The following is a 17,458-nucleotide window of genomic DNA, read 5'->3' on the forward strand; positions in this document are numbered from 1 at the left end:
TTAGGTAAAGAAGGATGTCCCCCCTCTACAGTGGGACCAGGAAGGGTTCTGCTAACAAAGGAGGAAAATCCTCCTACCTGGTGTATTTTTGTTTTTGTGATACTGGGGATTGAACTCAAGGCCTGGCGCTTGTGTTCTACCACTTAAGCCATCTCCCAGTCCTTTTGCTTTTATTTATTCATTTTTTTCAGATGGGGTCTCAAGCTAACTGTGCCCAAGCTGGCTGCACACTGTAACCCTCCCACCGTTACCCCCCCCCCCCAGTTTCTGGAATCACACGTGCACACCACCATGCTGGGCTTTCCCTCCTGGTTTTTAAAGGGCGATAACTCTGTGAGTAAATGAATACCTAGGTTTCTTTTGGATACTTCTCTTCTTTAGCTAGCTGCTTCCCATGCATCCACACAAACCCTCCCCCACCTAGTCATTCAATGAGCTTTAGCTTTCTCATGGTGTGGTGAAAATATTATGGGTTTTGTGCCAGAAAGAACAGGGATCAAATATGACTCTATCATCTACTCACCCTTTCAAGTTCTGTATTCTTCATTGTAAACATGGGGTAAAATGTCTTGCTTTGTAAGCTATTATGAAGATGGAATGAGATACACTGAATGGGAAAGTAACTGCCCATTTTCATTATAAGTACTCGAAAACTGTTCATATCCCTTGGCCTACTTATTTTTCACAAAAGTTCCTTATGCTTATTTAATTTACAGGGGAAATTGGGGATTCTGCAGCTGAAAAGAATTCTCTTCCTCCATTACCCCATGCCTGGTCCATTTTCCTCTGAAAATATGCACAAACTCAACTATTGCCCTTGCTCTTTCTTGATCACCTGGTGATTGGCATTAAGATATCAGTGTGCTCCTCTTTAACTTTTGTAGGCTTGGAATGTTAGTTTAAGGGTAGCCCAGGTATGCTTACACGCACAGAAAGAACCAGGAACCCATGTAAGCAGGGAAGCGGATGTGTAAGCTTTAGCTAGCTACCGCCCCAGAAATTGCTGGGGAATTTCTGTATAGGAACAAAATGATGTAATGAAGGAGACTCATCCTGTGTGCATCTTCAACAGTCATCAGATGCTCTAGGACTGTTTGTCCTCTTAAGGGCATTAGAAAAAAAAAAGCTTTTAATAAAAGCAAAATAAGAGAGGGGTACAATTAAGTGCCAATAATGCACTAGCTACCAAGACTTCTATGCCAAAGGAGTAAAAACTTTTTGCAAGGTAAAATTAGAACAATCACAGCATGCAAACTGGTAAAAGTCAAAACTTCTTGCAAATGCCATTCTGTAGTACTTTACTTTTATCTTGAAAAAGATCCAAAATCTAGTTTTAAAGTAGCTGTTTAAACATGTTTTCCGACACCCACAGGAATACAATTGCTCTTACTTCAAAGTATGATCCAATGAAGAAGTCCTCCCCCTACCACCCCCTCCCCCAAAAAAACCCGTTGTCTTGAATAGCCAATACCGACAGGGAATAGTTTTGCAATTCCACCCTTGCAGTGGTTACATTTTCTTGTTTTATGGACAATAACAACCACTTAGTTCATGGTAGCTACACCATGGGAATTCAAGCCAACGTTTGCAAGGTAGTGGAGCCAAGAATGACTGGCAAATACTGGGAGAGCCTCTGATCCCCAGGCCTGAGAAGTGCCAAGGGTTCAGTTTCTACCGAAGATAAGGGAAATGGAGGGTTTCAACATCAACGTCTACAATTGCTTCATCTCTCCACACTTCTACCAGCAGATGCAGAAACAATCAAGCTGTGCTTTCACGGGATATTTCTGAATCCTTCAGTATTAGAAAGATATTCACATGACATATCATAAATAAAATATAGTGTGTATCACAGCACCAGCATCATTTTGAGCCCCTGAAAGGGAATTCTTGTCTTTCATATGGTACAATATAGATGGAAGCTGTCATTTTATTGTTTTAAAATGTGATTTGTGTAAGGCAAGGTTTACAGGTTTTTTTTTTAAATATGAGTTATTTTATTTATTCAGGTAGTAGTGAGGAATTATAGCAGAAACTCTGAAATTATATCAGTCACCAGACTATAGCGTAGAACCTGGCTGAATAATTAGTTACTCAAACTAGGGCTCAGACAATCTCATTATTGTTGTTTACGGAACTAGAAGATTTCCAGGGAGATAGTCATTAGAAGGTTAGGTGAGTCAGTCAAAGGTGGATACAGGCCAGGAGTGGAGGTATAGTCTGTAATTCAAACAAACCCAGACAAGTGAGCAGAAATCAGAAACCTGGGGTTGTTTGTTTGCTTGTTTGGTGGTACTGGGGTTTGAACTCAGGGCCTTGCACTTGCTAAGGAGGCACTCTACCACTTGAGCCATGCCCCCAGCCCATTCTTTTTAAGATTATTTACTTATTTTTGCAGTGTTGGGGATCAAACCCAGGACCTTGCACAAGCTAAGCAAGCACTCTACCACTGAGCTGCATCCCCATCCTAGAAACCTGTTGTAATCCTGCTTTCTCTGTCTGCGTTACTGTGAACTTCAATTTCCTGGGCTGGGAAGTAGCTCGGTGGTACAGCGCTTGCCTAGCATGCCTGAGGCCCTGGGTTCGATCCCAGCACCAAAAAAGAAAAGACAAAAAAAAAAAAACCTCTCCCCAATTTCCTCATCCACAAAACGATGGCACAGCCTTACTTTGCACAGCCTTTCGGAGCCTCAAATGGGATAAAATATCAGCAGTACTTTGTAATCCTTGAAGTGTAAGGTCAACCCACTGTGGAAGCTGCAGTCTCTCTGATACAATCCTCTACATGCAAAGGATTCTAGCACCAGGGTTTCTAGAGACACAGAGCAGCCAAGAGCAGCTTCCTGCTGCTCCACTATTAAAACGGCTTCTTGAGAAATTCTGATTTTCCTACTAGCCAGAGCAGCAACTTGCAAATTTCAAAAGCCACTTAACTCTGGCCTTACATTCAGCTACCAGGGAGGAAGAAAGGACTACAAATGAGGCCTGCCTCTTTTTATACTGTTTCCTGACAAATCCTGGTCAGAAGCCCCACACTTAGGATCTAGACACAGTACTTTCCCTTCATAACATGCACTTTTGGATTTCTGAAATAAAGTCTTTTTTCTTTCAAGATTTAGATGCACCCATAGTTCTAACAATTTGTATATTTTTCTCTCTACTACTTAACATAGAAATTGTCTTCTACCAAAAATTAATTGGATTTCCTATATTTATTTTAATTTCTGCTTGGGAGATCTAGACCCCATGAAATAACCATGGCGATTAACTTGCAGTGATTACACAAGGACCAGAGAGCCCCTAAGTGGTCAAATTACCATTGATCTCTGTGCCTCATTGTCACCTGGACCATGAGGATAATATAGTACCCACTTCTCAGGGGTCTATGAATTTACTCTAGTACATATTTATAAGGTGCTTAGAAGAATGTCTGATACACAGTGCGTGCTAAACTCTAGCTTTCGATTAAATCTTATGGAAACTAATGTTTCCACAGGTGTGCTTTAAACTCGTTATTGTAAACCAAATGCTTCTCCTATTTTCCTGTTTTATACATATGCATATGTTTTTGACCTTGTACCCCAGATGCAAAATAAAGGATTGTAGACTAGTGAATTTCAAAGGACCACCAGGAGTTTATGCTGCTGCTTATGAACTAACTTGAAAAACTCAAGAGGAGCATTGTGTATGTGTAGCGTTTTTATGCAACTGGCCAGATCTCTTACTTGACCTACTTATAGTTGCCTTTGGGATGGCATGACCCTAACTTCTGATGCCTGAGACTCAGGATTACTGGCTTGAAATGGCATGCAACAATAATAAACGCAGCCAGCAGTCAACTCTGCTACATAATGTTTTGCCAAGCTTAACACCAATTTACTTTCGCTCATTTAATTGCCATCTATGGGGAGGTAAAAAAAAACAAAAGGCCCTTGTTAATTCTGTGTTTCATGTTTCTGTGTTCCCTACAGGTACAACCTGGATTTGGCTATAACTCATTGGTGACAGAAGTTGAGGATCCCACGAATGGATTTTGGATTCTTGCTTCATTGCCGTGGCCTGGGGTCTCTTTGCAATTTTTCAGACTGACCCCAAAGACTGGAGTAGGAGGGGTGTCTCTGTTATTGCTTCACTTATGCTGAGTAGGCTTATTCTGGAGACGTGAAGTCTGGGGAACACTCCCTGAAATTCGACTTCTCAGAAATCCAATCAGTAGAGGTATTTTGATGAGGTGTTTGGGTTAGGCCAAAGCAGTTCTGTTTTAAGAGAACTATAAATGAGCTAATGAGACATAAACAATTGCGTGGCCTTTCTTGCCAAACTCCCCACAAGTGTGACAGTCATATATACTTTACCTGGAAAATTTGCTTTGGGACAAAATATTGACTTCACACTTCAACACCCTCGAGGTGGAAGCCAAGAATTATTTTTTTTCTAAAGTGAATATATGAAAAGATATGTGTTGATGTGCCGGGCAGTTTGGTATGAATATAAAGATAGGTTTGGTTGGGTTTTCTGTTTTTTTGGTGCTAGGGATCGAGTCCGGGGCTCAACATGCAGAACACTACCACTGAGCTGCACTCCCTAGCCAAAACATGTTGTTTTTTTCTTTTGATGGTACTAGAGTTTGTATTTAGAGCATCATGCTTGCTAAGCTGGTGCTCTGCCACCTGAGCTACACCCCTAGCCCTTTTTGCTTTAGTTATTTTTAGGATAGGGTCTTGCTAATTTTTTGCCTGTGCTGGCCTTGAGCTTTGATCTTCCTGATCTCCACCTCCTGAGTAACTAGGATTACAAACACAGCACCCAGCCAAAATAGGTTGTATTTAAGGCAGAACATCTTGCTTTTAGAGCCAGGTATGGTGGTACACACCTATAATCCCAGGAAAGTTGGAGGCCAGCCTGGACCATATAGGGAGCCCTGTCTCAAAAAACAAAAAAAGCACAGGGAATGTCACACTCCCTTTCCTTGACAGTGACTCCAGAATCATTTTGACAAGAGATCGAGAAGATACCAACTCAGCTGGTATTCTGAAGAATAACTCTTTTGAATTTACAAATCCATTTAAAGAATGTCAAGAATCACTCATTTTTATCCTCTGGGTCTGGTATCTACATCAATGATGACCTGTAACTCCAGCCAACATTTTGAGATCAGTTTGTCACATTCCAAGCCTAGTCTTTGTTTCTAAGCGCCAAAATGTGAAAGATGGGCTGAAATAGCATAATCCCAGGACTAGATATTTTGAGGAACTGTGGAGAAAATCAGGTATGCATAATCCTGAACACATGATTTTCTGTTTTAATAAAAGCTTCCATGGCTTTTCTCTTGGCCTGGGATTGAAGATGATTTAAGACGATCATAACCACAAGAAGTTTTGGAGCCATTCGTGACTTCCATACCAGAGAATAAAAATCTCATTAATTATTCATATGAATAAAACTTCTTCACGAGAGAAAAGAACTGCTTCCTCAAGGTAATCCTTTTGACCTCAGAGCATCTGCTTAAATCTTCTATTTCCACACTTAATGTGCACACACTCTTTTAGTCACTTCTTCCAAATACCCCTACCCCTACTAGACTGAAATCACCTCTAATTTTATTGTTCCATTTCCCAATGTCTGCTAAACAGTAAGTGGTTAGTGTTGGTTGGCTATAAAAATGCCTCTTTAAAATTCACTTCATCGTTATTTCAGTAAGAAGATGCAGGGACAGGGCCCATGCTTAGCATGCTTCAGGACCTGGGTCCATCCCCAGCGTGTGGCGCGTGCGCGCGCGCACACACACCACAAAAAGGGACTCATGCTATAGAAAACCCCATGATCAGCCCTGGAAAGGACTGTTTCTAAAGGTAAGATGACATGTCCCATGAACGGGACGTTCAAGTCTCCTATACAGTAAGTACAATGGGAAACAGAGATTCAACAACATTTGATGAAGTTTTTCAAAGGAGACAGAAGCACACAAATCAAGCTCCGAATGATCTTTTCCTTGCCTCGACACACAGCTTTTTGAATAAATAAATCACTTTTCTTCAGCATGGACATTTGTGAAACACAACTGACCCCTTAGGCGAACTCAAACTTTAAGTCAGCTGTGTATGTGTTCAATAGTCCTAGTAAGACGGCATTTTGAATGAATATTTGGAGTTAGACAACTATCTAAATCAATATCTAATATGTTTGTTACATTGATTTACTCATGATCAAATAATACAGCAGCAATTCACTGCTTAGCTTACAAATCAGATTTATAATCAAAAGCAAAAGATGATGGGATGGGGTGATGGTAGAGCACCTACTTAGCAAGCACGAGGCCCTGAGTTCAAACCCCAGTACTGAGAAACAAAACAAAACAAAACAAAGCCAACTAGCGTTAAATAAAACGAAAACAGACTTATCTAGCTATGTCTGTTTTCTTTTTTTTTTTTCCTTCAGTGCTGGGGATTGAACCCAGGGCGTTCCACACGCAAGGCAAGTGTTCTACCCCTGAGCTACACCCCCAGCCCTAGCTGTGTCCTTGTATTTTAGAAAACAATTAAACCTGTTTAAAGTCCTACATACTAAGTCAGCCACAGAAGACTGAACACTAGAATCAATTTTAAGTTACAAAAACTAACACTGCACTTCCAAAATGCTTTCAAATAACATTTAAAAGGATTTTTTCTTTTTTCTACTGAAAAAAAAAAACAACTAAATAACAGTAATGTATCCTCACAGCATTCCAGTTATACAGAATGAACAGCTTTCCTCCTGTAGAAGGGAATAGCCCATTCATGTACAGCAAAAAACAAAGGGATGCCCCAAGTATAGAAGAGGAGGCTGCTCACTTCCAATAGATAAAAGGTCTGATGACTTTCACAGGACTGTGAGGCTCACCTACTACTTGAGGTTGGCTCTCTGCTGAAAACATTAAAGCTTTCTTCAGTGTTTGAGGATCAACTCAGTTCAAGGGAATTCATTTTTCATTCACTGCATTTGACCTTTAGCTAAAAGCCTATTATTTATTTATTTATTTGTTATTTTTAAGTGCTGGAGATCAAACCCAGCGCCTCACACATGCTAGGCAAGGGCTGTACACTGAGCTCCACCCTTTGGAGCCCTTTTCTCATCAAAACAACAGAGTGCTTTGAATAACAAAAATAAAACAGGAAGTAACATTTCCATCACCTAGCAGGAAAGAAACACATAAAATTACTGCCCTGGCAGGTATGGTGGCACCCACCTGTAATCCCATCACTCGGGAGGATGAGGTAGGAGGAGCTGGAGTTTGAGGCCAGCCTGAACTTTACAGTGAGTTCCATGCCACCTGCGTGGGCTGCATAGGTCTGTCTCAAACAAACAAAAGCAAACTGCCCAAAAGGAGAAATAACTAAGATAAAAAGAGAAATCTCACTCATTTATTGAGCACTCTCTGCATGCCGATCACTGGCTGAGTACTTGACATGCCTCAATTTGGTTATTTGCATCACAAGTCTTACTATTTCCATTTGTGGATGAGGAACTTGTGACACAAAAAGGTTAATAATTTGCCCAGGATGACAGAGGTAAGTGTCACAGGAAGTGCAGGAATAAGGATTTAAACTCATGTGAGAATCCATAACTCTGAATGAACTTCACAAAATGGAGTATAATTTAATCCTGAAAAATGATGGTGCCTAACGTCTAAGGGGAGTCTGACCATAGCTCACCAGGCCCTCTGCACACACACCGCTGGGCCTCTGATGCTAAGAGAATAAGGGACTAGACAGGAGATGGTGCACCCCCAGTTCCATGAAAAATAACATTCTACTAACATGTGTGCCACAGTCAAGCTGGAAAAACTTTCAGCGTGAATTTTACCCAGGGAGGCAGTCATACCATTGATTTTTACAATGCCCCTATGAAAAGCCACAAATGTTTGCAGAATACAAAAATCTAACATAATAAACTTTAAAGCATTTTTGGAATGGTAAGCTCATCCCCCCCCACCACCATCACACCGTTTTTCCCCACTTCTTCCACTAGACTTGTTTTTATGATAATGGTTTTAGAGTTACATTAGAAACAAGTAATACAGTAGCCCCCTTTACCCTGGGGGATACAACCACCAAGATACCCAGTGGATGCCTGAGACTATAACTCTGGATAGTACCAAATTATTTCTATGCACACTAACTACACACATTATGTTTATTTCCTATATAATTGGCCCTCTACACCGGTGCATTCAAACAATTTGAATTGAAAATACTTGGGGAAAAAAATTGCATCTGTCCTGACATGTACAAACATTTTCCCCCTTGGCATTATTTCCTAAACAAGAGCATATAATAACCACCTACCTAGCACCTACATTGTGCTGGGCATTACAGGGAATCTGGAGGTGATTTAAAGCATACAGGAAAAAAAAGCCAGGCATGGTGGTGCACACCTGTAATCATGGTACTTGGGAAGCCAAAGAAGAGGATCAAGTGTTCAATGCCAGCCTGAGACCCTGAATCAAAACAAAAGAGAGAAAAGTATGTGGAAGGAGTAGGATGCAGTGGTGTGTGCATGTTGTCCCAGTTACTTCAGAGGCTGCGGCAGGAGGCTCGCTTGGGCCTAGAGTTTAAAACTAGCCTGTGCAATATAACCAGACTCCCAGCTTAAATAACAGATAAATAAAATGGCAGGATGTCTGTAGGTTATATGCAAATACTATGCTATTTTATATAAGCATCTGTGGATCTTTACATCCAGCAGGACGCTGGAACCAATCTCCCATGCACACCAGTAGACAACTGTACTATGCAGAAGTGTCATAAGGCTTTCACATTTAACACAAAAGCTTTTTAACATAAAAATTTTCATTTAGCCAGATACCTGTGGTTCACATCTGTAATCCTAGCTACTCAGGAGGCAGAGATCAGGAGGATCAGGTTCAAGGCCAGCCTGGGCAAAAACAGTGAGACCCTATCTCAAAGACACCCAACAGAAAGAAAGGTCTGGCAGAGTGGCTCGAGTGGTAGAACACCTGTGTAGTCAGCATGAGGCCCTGAGTTCAAATTCCAGTAGCACCAAAAAACAAAACAAAACAAAAACCACTATCATTTAATATTCACGAGTTCTACAGAGTCAATGTTACTATTGTCTCCATTTTACAAATAAGGAAACAGAATCAGAGAGGTAAAATACTAGCCCAAGGTCACACAGCCAAGGACATAAATTCACTAAAATCCTGTAATAGTAATCACATATGCTCAGCAAATAAGCATGGCCACCATAGTGAGTGCCATACATTGCTGCTGATTTCTAGCACCCCACATCCTAGACAGAAGTGTATGGACAGGGTTAGATGCTCAAGAAAGCTGCGCTGACCAGGAATCTACATGAGGCTTGACAATTCTCTCTAGACTATCAATAGAAACAGTCTCTCAGAAGTAAATGAAGTATTATAAAGGTGATTAACTAGAAAAACATCCCAAAGTCAGACCAGTACGTTCAGTTTTCAGAACATTTGTTAATGCAAAGATTGTCACAGCTCTGAAGGAAAGAATGAAATGCTTCAAGGCTGAGCTAAAATACATACGATCAAGAAAAGAAGCAAAGGTCCTGCTCTCAGTTGTAGTCTAGAATGCATTTGAATACAACTGTGTTACACTTTGGAAGAAAAGCCCCTGAACACGTGTTTAAAGTATTTTTACTGAAGGGTTGTTGGTGGGGAGGAAGAGAGAGAAGACAAGACAGGAAAAAAGAATAAAGATATTTTTACCGAGGAAAAGCACTCCAGGGTTGGATACTTTTTTCTTTGGGGGGGTGCAGTACTGGGATTTCAACTCTGAGCCCCTGTGCTTGTTGGCAGGTGCTCTACCATTTGAGCCCCCAGCCCCATGATTTACCACTGTGGCTGAGTAGATCAGAGAAAAAAATCCAGTGTTTTCTCTCTCATCACCTTCCTCTGCCCCTCGCTCACACTCCCTGAACCACTTGGGCTCTGCTGAGTGTTGGTGGCGCTCTCAGTGCAAACGTGACGGGGAACTTGGGCTTCTCCTTGTTTCGGTCTAACCAAGTCACTTCACCCGTCCTCCTCCAGGAAGACTCCCTGGATCCTCTCCTCTACACTGCCCTCTGTCATAGTATTTCGCAATGTCTACTTTGTGGTCTCCACAAGAGACTAAGACGTCTTTGATGACTGATATTCTCTTTTTGTTTTGTTTTTGTTCTTTTCGTAAGACCTGGGAGCCCAGGTTGGCCTGGAACTCCTGATCTTCCTTTCTCAGCCTCCCAAGCACTGGGATTATAGAGATATACAACTACACCTGGCAATGACCCACAATTCGTACTGGTTTTCATTTTTTTATTTGTTTTGTTAAAAGCATGGGGGTGGGGAGGGTGTCTCCCAGAACTTTGGAGGCTGAGGCAGGAGGATGGTGAGTTCCAGGACAGCCTGGGCTACAAAGCAAGATAATGTTACAAACAAACAAAAACCCTATGTTGTCACTATGTTGCCCAGACTTGCCTATAATTCCTGGGCTCAAGCCATCCTCCTTCCTCTGCTTCCTGAGTCCCTGGGACTACAGGTGCCTGTCACTACATCCTAGCACTGAGCCATTTTATTACATGAATTAAAAGAGACTGTAAAAGCTGGCAGAGTGGCTCAAGTGGTAGAGCACCTGCCTAGCAAGTAGGAGGCCCTGGGTTCAAATCCCACTACTGTCAAAAACTCAAAAGAAATTTCAAAATCAAAACTAAGAACCCATGGATGCATAGTGATATAAATCAGTGAATGAATGGATAAATGCAGAGAAGTACTTCCCTGTGGTAAATGCCAACTATTAAATGTAGGAAAAAAATATGGATTTAAGGCTGGGATGTGGCTCAGTGGTAGAGCACTTGCTTAGCATGCAGGAGGTCCTGGGTTCAATCCCCAGAGCTGAAAAAAAACCTGCAAAATTAGGCTGTTTTAGGACTAAAAGAAAACATATATCTAAAATGCAAATCTTGTGCAATTTTATTCCAGCTTTTATTGTTCATAAGGGTGTGTTTCAAAAACGCTTGTGGAAGGATTCACTGGACATGGCCAAGTGTCCATCGCTAAAAATATTTTACACTTGCAAACTACATGGATAATTATTGCCCAACCACTGCATTAATTCTGGTAGTACATAGAATAATTATACATGTATACTAAAACCACCACAAAAATCAATGTAAAAATTAGAAAGCACACTAGCAATTACACTTTAGGTACTCCCTAGTTTTGTCCCTGCTCCAACTGTCTCAGTTTCTCCCCCCATAAAATGGGGGTGACCTTCCCTGCCACTCCCTCTTGCATTGGGATCTTGGGGGAATGGAATGGCACTCTTTAAAGGCACTATTATCAAGAGTGCTACAGAATCGGGCGCCGGTGGCTCACACCTGTAATCCTAGATACTCAGGAGGCAGAAATCAGGAGGATGAAAGTTAGAAGACAGCCCTAGGCAAATAGTTCGCGAGACCCTACCTCAAAAAAACCCATCACAAAAAAAAAGGGCTGGTGGAGTGGCTCAAGGTATAGATAGGCCTTGAGTTCAAACTCCAGTACCAGAGGTTAAAAAAAAAAAAAAAAAGTCCTACGTAATCCCAAATAGAGAGTCATTGGGCCGGTGACCGGTCACAGCCCCTGCTCTGTGAAGCAGGTGCAGTGTCGACCACTGCATAACGTCTGCCACGTCCAGACCCACCGCGAGCACAAGTTCGAGCCCAAAGCTGCAAGGCACCTGGTCCCCCGCAAGGCCAGGCCTGAGGGACCCGAAGCGGGGTGCAGCGGTCCCCGGGCTTCGCCTGCTCGACCCGAGGGGGTCGGGGGCTGGCGATGGAGAAGAGTCGCCGGGAGCAAGGCCGGGGGAGGCGGGAGCCGGGCCAGGTGAGCTTACCTGCGCTCGCCCTCGGGCGCCAGGCGAGGGTGCGGGACGAACACGCCACAGTGGACCGGCTGCTTCTTTTTGGAGCGCCAGATGTGGAAGGTGCTGTGTTTCTTGGGGGACTTGGACGGGCTGGACTCCCTGGGGTCGCCTGGAGGTGGCGGCGACAGCGGCATCTCCTCGTCTGCCTCCTCTCCCGACGGCTCGGAAGCTGTCCTCTGCACCTGGGCGCCAGCTCGCCCGCCTTCCCCGCGCGCCGCGGGACCCGCCCCCTGGTCGCGGGTGCGGGGACAGTCGAGGGACAGGTACCCAGAGGAGCGTGGGCGGCAGGCGGCGGGAAAGCGAGGAGCGCCAGAGCGCCCCCGCGCGGCGGCCGCGGCAAGCGGCGCGGGCCCAGGTGAAGCCAGGGCTGCAGGTAGAGCGGGCACGCCCCCCGCCCCGGGCTGCGGGACAGCGACACCTGCTGGCCACCGTGGGAACAGACCGAAGTCCGGGCAGGCTTCCAGGACGCCTCGGGTGCACGTGCACTTGGTCGTCCGGTGAGTTGTTGGCCCCTCTTGGTTTGTATCAGGCTGCTTAGCCACTGACCTCCACCTGGAGAAAGATGGGAGAGGCACATCACACCCCCTGGCCCCACAATCAGGACTCTTGCACGCGGGTCTTTGGGAGGTGTGGCCGTCATGCGCGGCTGGCTTCTGTTCCCGTTTGTAAACACCGTACAAATGCCTCTGCTCTCTCAAGAGTGTAAATAGTTAATTTGGACTCGCATCTCATAAAGCACAAAGGGATTAAAATTAAAAAACAGAAGGACATTCCCCTCTTCCCAAAGGGCTCTATTTCCCTCGCAGTGATTAAATGTCAGTCTTGTCACCTGTTTCACTGTTAATTTATTTTCTTTTCTTAAACCTCACAATTGTGATTAAGTAGCAAAGGCAACTAATTAAGCAAAGGAAGTACACGAACAATTATGAGGACATCATTAGAATATAAAGAGCTCAAGACCACTGATTAGCCGGGCGCTCGTGGCTCACACCTGTAATCCTGTAAACCATGATCAGGAGGATCATGGTTCGAGGCCAGTCCAGGCAAACAGTTTGTGAGACCCTATCTCGAAAAAAATCCTTCACAAAAAAGGGCCGGTGGAGTGGTTCAAGGTGTAGGCCCTGAATTCAAACTTCACTACTGCAAAAAAAAAAAAAAAAGTCAACGTAATCGGGTGTGGTGGGGCACAACAGTAATCCCAGCCCCAGGGAGACTGAGGCAGGAGGATCACGAATGTGAGGCCAGCAGGGGTTACACAGTTTGTTCCAAACCAGCTTGGGCATCTATCTAAAAGGAAAAAATTCAATGTAGAACAAGTGCCTCTATACTCTAATAACTTCTTTTTTGCTTTTTTTACCTTTATGAAGATCCAGCTAATTCAGCCCCTCATTTATTCATTTAAACAGCATTTAATTTTATTCATTTTATTTAAGTATTCTATTTATATTCGTATCAAGGTATAGCCTACACATAAAAATGTACAAAGCGTAAGGATGTAACATATTTGTACCTACTTATTTAGTTGAGGGGTGTAATATGCTTTAATGAAAGACAGTGGACGTCCTACACAAGCTTTCTGCATGAGGCTTTTAAATATACCACTATAAAAATACAGAGTATCTTCAAAACTTCAGAAATCTCTCTCCTGTCTGCTTCCAGTGCATTACTCTTCCATCCTGTAAAAGCTAGCAGTTATGCCACCTCTTCCCACCAGAGATTCTGGAACTTCATTTAAGTGAACTCATAATATGGTTTCTTCTGTGTCTGGTTTCTTTTGCTCAGTATTAGTCTGTGAAAATCATCTGTATTATTGCTTATAGAAGTTTTTCAACTAAAAAATTATTGTATACAATTGCACCTTCTACTATGGATTGACATTTAGATTGCTTCCATATGGGAGCTATTATAAATAAAGCTGACATGATTCTTAAATATAGGTATCCATTTCTGTTGGAGATACACACAGGAATACAGTCTCTGAGTAATAAGGTATGCATAGGTTCACCTTTAGTGAATTCTGCAATAAGTTTTGCAAAATGGTTTTGTAGAATTTTGTATTCCTTCAGCAATGTTTGAAACTTCCATTTTTTAACATCAAGATTGGATTTTCTCTCCCTGCATAGTTGTGCATGCCTGTATTCTCAGTACTCAGTAGGCTGAGACAAGAGGATCTCAAGTTCCAGGCCAGTTGGGGCTACAGAGCAAGTTCTGGGCCAGCTTATTAGAAACAAAAGAAGAAAGGGAGAAAGGAATGGAGGGAGGGAGGGAAAAAGAAAAAAGAAGAGTGAGAAAGTAAGAGAGGAAAAGAAAGAGAAAGAAAGATGAGGAGGGGGAAGAAAGGACTAGGTATTATCAAACCTTTCATTATGGCCTTTCTGCAGGGGATGTGGTAGCATCTATTGCAGCTTTAAGTTATATTTGCTCAAGAAACATTTATTGAATTCATTGGTGCTAGTTGTATGCCAGGCCCTGGGTTGGGCCTGCTACATAGATGACATACACCAAAAGGTAAGAGAACTAGTGGAGAAGTGTATGAGGATTATGGGAGCCCAGTAATCCCCCTCATATAGGGGGAGTGGGGTGGTCAGTAAAGATTATTATTTTTATAAAGGTGGCTTTGAGTTGAACCTTAAAGAGCAAAGGTAATAACAAGAAAGGAAGAAGAGAAGGGAAGGGGGAACAAGGGATTAGAGGAAGAGAAAAGGAGCTGTCTATGCATACTTGCTCAAATTTTTACACATGCAGTTATTCCATTTTTTACCCTCAACTCTTCCAAGCAGAATTCCCCACTCCTCTTGTTCTCATTCTTTTTGCCACCAATGAATTGGGGACATATTTCTGCTATCACACTTTTCACATTACACTGGAATTATTTGTTTACATATCTGTACCTTAAGCCTAAGAGAAACTTTAAGGATATTTGTCATTTAGCTTTATATTTTTAAGACACAAATATGCATTGATTGAAATAATTTATCAAATGAAATTGGTGTTACTCACCCAACTGGACACCTAGAATGTTTCGGGCACAGATGTTTTAGACTGTGTGCTCCCTAAGAGCAAAAGTCACATCTCTCCTCCACCATTATATTCTTGATGACTAGCACGGTGTGTGGCACAGAGTAGGCCCTCAACGTACACATGCCATATGAGTTATTCTCATAAATAAATTAGAATTAAGCCTGGCATGGTGGCTCAGGGCTATAACCCCAGCATTCTGGAGGCAAAGGCAGGAAGATCATGAGTTTGAGACCAGCCTGGGCTGTACAGTAAGACTCTGTCTCAACAAAACAAAACAAAATAAAACAGAACTATACATAGAAGGTAAAACACAGCACCTGATATTTGTCTAGTGAAGGAGTCAGACACTTAAGCAGATAAGTATATAAAATTTGGAAAGTGTTCTAACCAAGGTATTTCAGCCATTATTTTTCAGTCAATGAGAAAACAGACCCATTCAGACTTATTTAAACAGTCACTTTATTCATCAAGAGACATTAGGTGGTTCATAAAATATCTGAATGAGCTGGAGACCCAGACTCTGTACCCCAAATATTTCCAGAAACCTAGTCTGGCAAATCTGTTCTCATCTTTCACACTACGGACTACTTCCTAGCAATGCTGCCACTGACCAGGCCATGAATCAAAGATCCAAACAGATCTTGCTAGATTAGTCTCCTGCCTCACTTCCCTGGCACACATGTTGCTTACTTCTGGAGTAAAAAAAAAGTTCTAGGCAAGTACATCCCATTGGAAGAGCCTGGGTCATTTAACTGCTCAGCTACAAGGAAATTTTGGTTTTCTGGGTTCTGCCTCAGAGCAATGGAATTTGTATGGCTAAAAACTGGCTAACATAGAAGGTATTCGAAAAAGGCCATCTAGTCAAAGTGTGACCACATAGTGTGGCCACTGCCCAAGGAAAGGGCAGAGGGTTATGAGAACACAGAAGTGACTAACTCTATCTCAATGGCTTGGGGAAGTCATCAGCAGGGAGGTGACAGGTTTATGAGCTGTAGCTGATGAATAAGAATTTACCAGATAGAGAAGAGAGGGCAGACAGTCTAGGAAGAGTAAACAGCATGGGTCAAGATGGGTCAAGGCCCAGGATTGTGAAAGGGCATGTGCTGTGGGGGATTGTGGGGTGGGAGAGGAAGGGGAATAACCAGAAGCTCAGGGAAGCTGGAGAAAAGAGGTGTGGCAGAGAGGCAGAAGATAAGCTTGGTAAAATCAGGTCAGGCCAGATTGCTAGGGACGAGTTTAAACTTAACTTCGTAGGCAATAGGGTTACTATCAGGTGAATATTAAGTATTCCCCAAAGGTCCATGTGGTAAAGGCTTGGGCTCCATGTGGAGTTGGTAAAACCTTTAAGAGGTGAGGCCTAGTGTGAAGTCTTCAGGTCATTGGGAGTATGTCCATGAAGAAAATAGTGGGACGCCAGCAATTTCCTCCTCTCTTTTTTGCTTCCTGTCCATGAAGTGAGTGGTTTTACTCTGACATACACCCCTGCCATGACGTGCTGCCTTGTCACAGACCCAAAAGCAGCGGGGCCAACCAATCATAAATTTGGAATTTCCAAAACTGTGAGCCAAAACAAATTTTGCTCTTTATAAGTTGATTATATTGGGTATGTTTTATACTAGAAAACTGGCTTTCTGCCAGTTTACGTTTTTAAGTAGAGGAGTGACTTGAACAAACTTGGGGTTTAGAAAGAGGACCTGGGTGGAGTGGAATTGGGAGAAACTAGTCAGGTGAAACTAGAGGAGGGCCAGTTCAGAGGGTGTTGTGAGAAATCAGATGACAGAGGATGGGAGCCCAGACCAAGGATTCTGATTGGGAATGAGGTAATGTGTACTGAGCATGTGTGAGTTAAAATTATGTTTATTTCTTGTTTTGTAATACTTTTTCTCATTGCAGAACTGGGGTTTGAATTCAGGACCTCACACTTGCTAGACCCCTGAGCCACTCCATCAGCACTTAATACTTTTGTTTTTGAATAAGTATATATTAATAAGAAGATTGTGAGGATGCAGGGGGAAAGGAACACTCATACACTGCTGGTGGGAGTGTAAGCCAGTACAGCCACTTTGGAAAACAATATGGAGGCTTCTTAAAAAACTAATCTAGATCTGCCATATGGTCCCGCAATCCTACTTCTGAGGATACACCCAAAGGAATGTGACTTAAGTTATTACAAAGGCACCTGCACACCCCATTTTTATTGCAGCACTATTCACAATAGCTAAGCTATGGAAAAAACAAAGATGCCGCACCATTGATGAATGGATCAAGAAAATGTGGCATTTATACACAATGGAATTTTACTCAGCCATGAAGAAGAATGAAATCTTATCATTTGCAAGTAAATAGATGGAACTGGAGAACATCATTTTAAGCAAAGTTAAGTCTCCGAAGGCCAAAAGTCTCATGTTTTCATGGGTATTATAGACCTAAAACAAATGCAGTAATATTATTGGACATGGGTCACATACTAAGGGCAGGAATAGGGAAAGGGAAGGAAACCTAAAATTGAATGTGGTTGATGTGCTCACTGT

At 42.6% G+C, this 17,458-nt stretch overlaps 1 protein-coding gene and 1 non-coding gene across 2 annotated transcripts in view; one reads left to right on the top strand and one right to left on the bottom strand.

Annotated features, from left to right (window-relative positions):
• Crybg1 (crystallin beta-gamma domain containing 1) overlaps nt 1-12,138 on the bottom strand; it is a 181,463-nt gene extending 169,325 nt beyond the window's left edge. The window contains exon 1 of the mRNA XM_074077510.1: nt 11,877-12,138. Coding sequence (XP_073933611.1) covers nt 11,877-12,040 — 164 coding nt within the window. The 5' untranslated portion in view covers nt 12,041-12,138. The remainder of the gene's footprint in view (nt 1-11,876) is intronic.
• Trnaa-agc (transfer RNA alanine (anticodon AGC)) lies at nt 10,608-10,680 on the top strand. Its single transcript has one exon. It is a non-coding gene; the product is annotated as a tRNA-Ala (tRNA).
• Nucleotides 12,139-17,458: the final 5,320 nt, after the last annotated feature.

Source organism: Castor canadensis, chromosome 1, assembly GCF_047511655.1.
Source record: "Castor canadensis chromosome 1, mCasCan1.hap1v2, whole genome shotgun sequence".
Taxonomy (NCBI): Eukaryota; Metazoa; Chordata; class Mammalia; order Rodentia; family Castoridae; genus Castor; species Castor canadensis.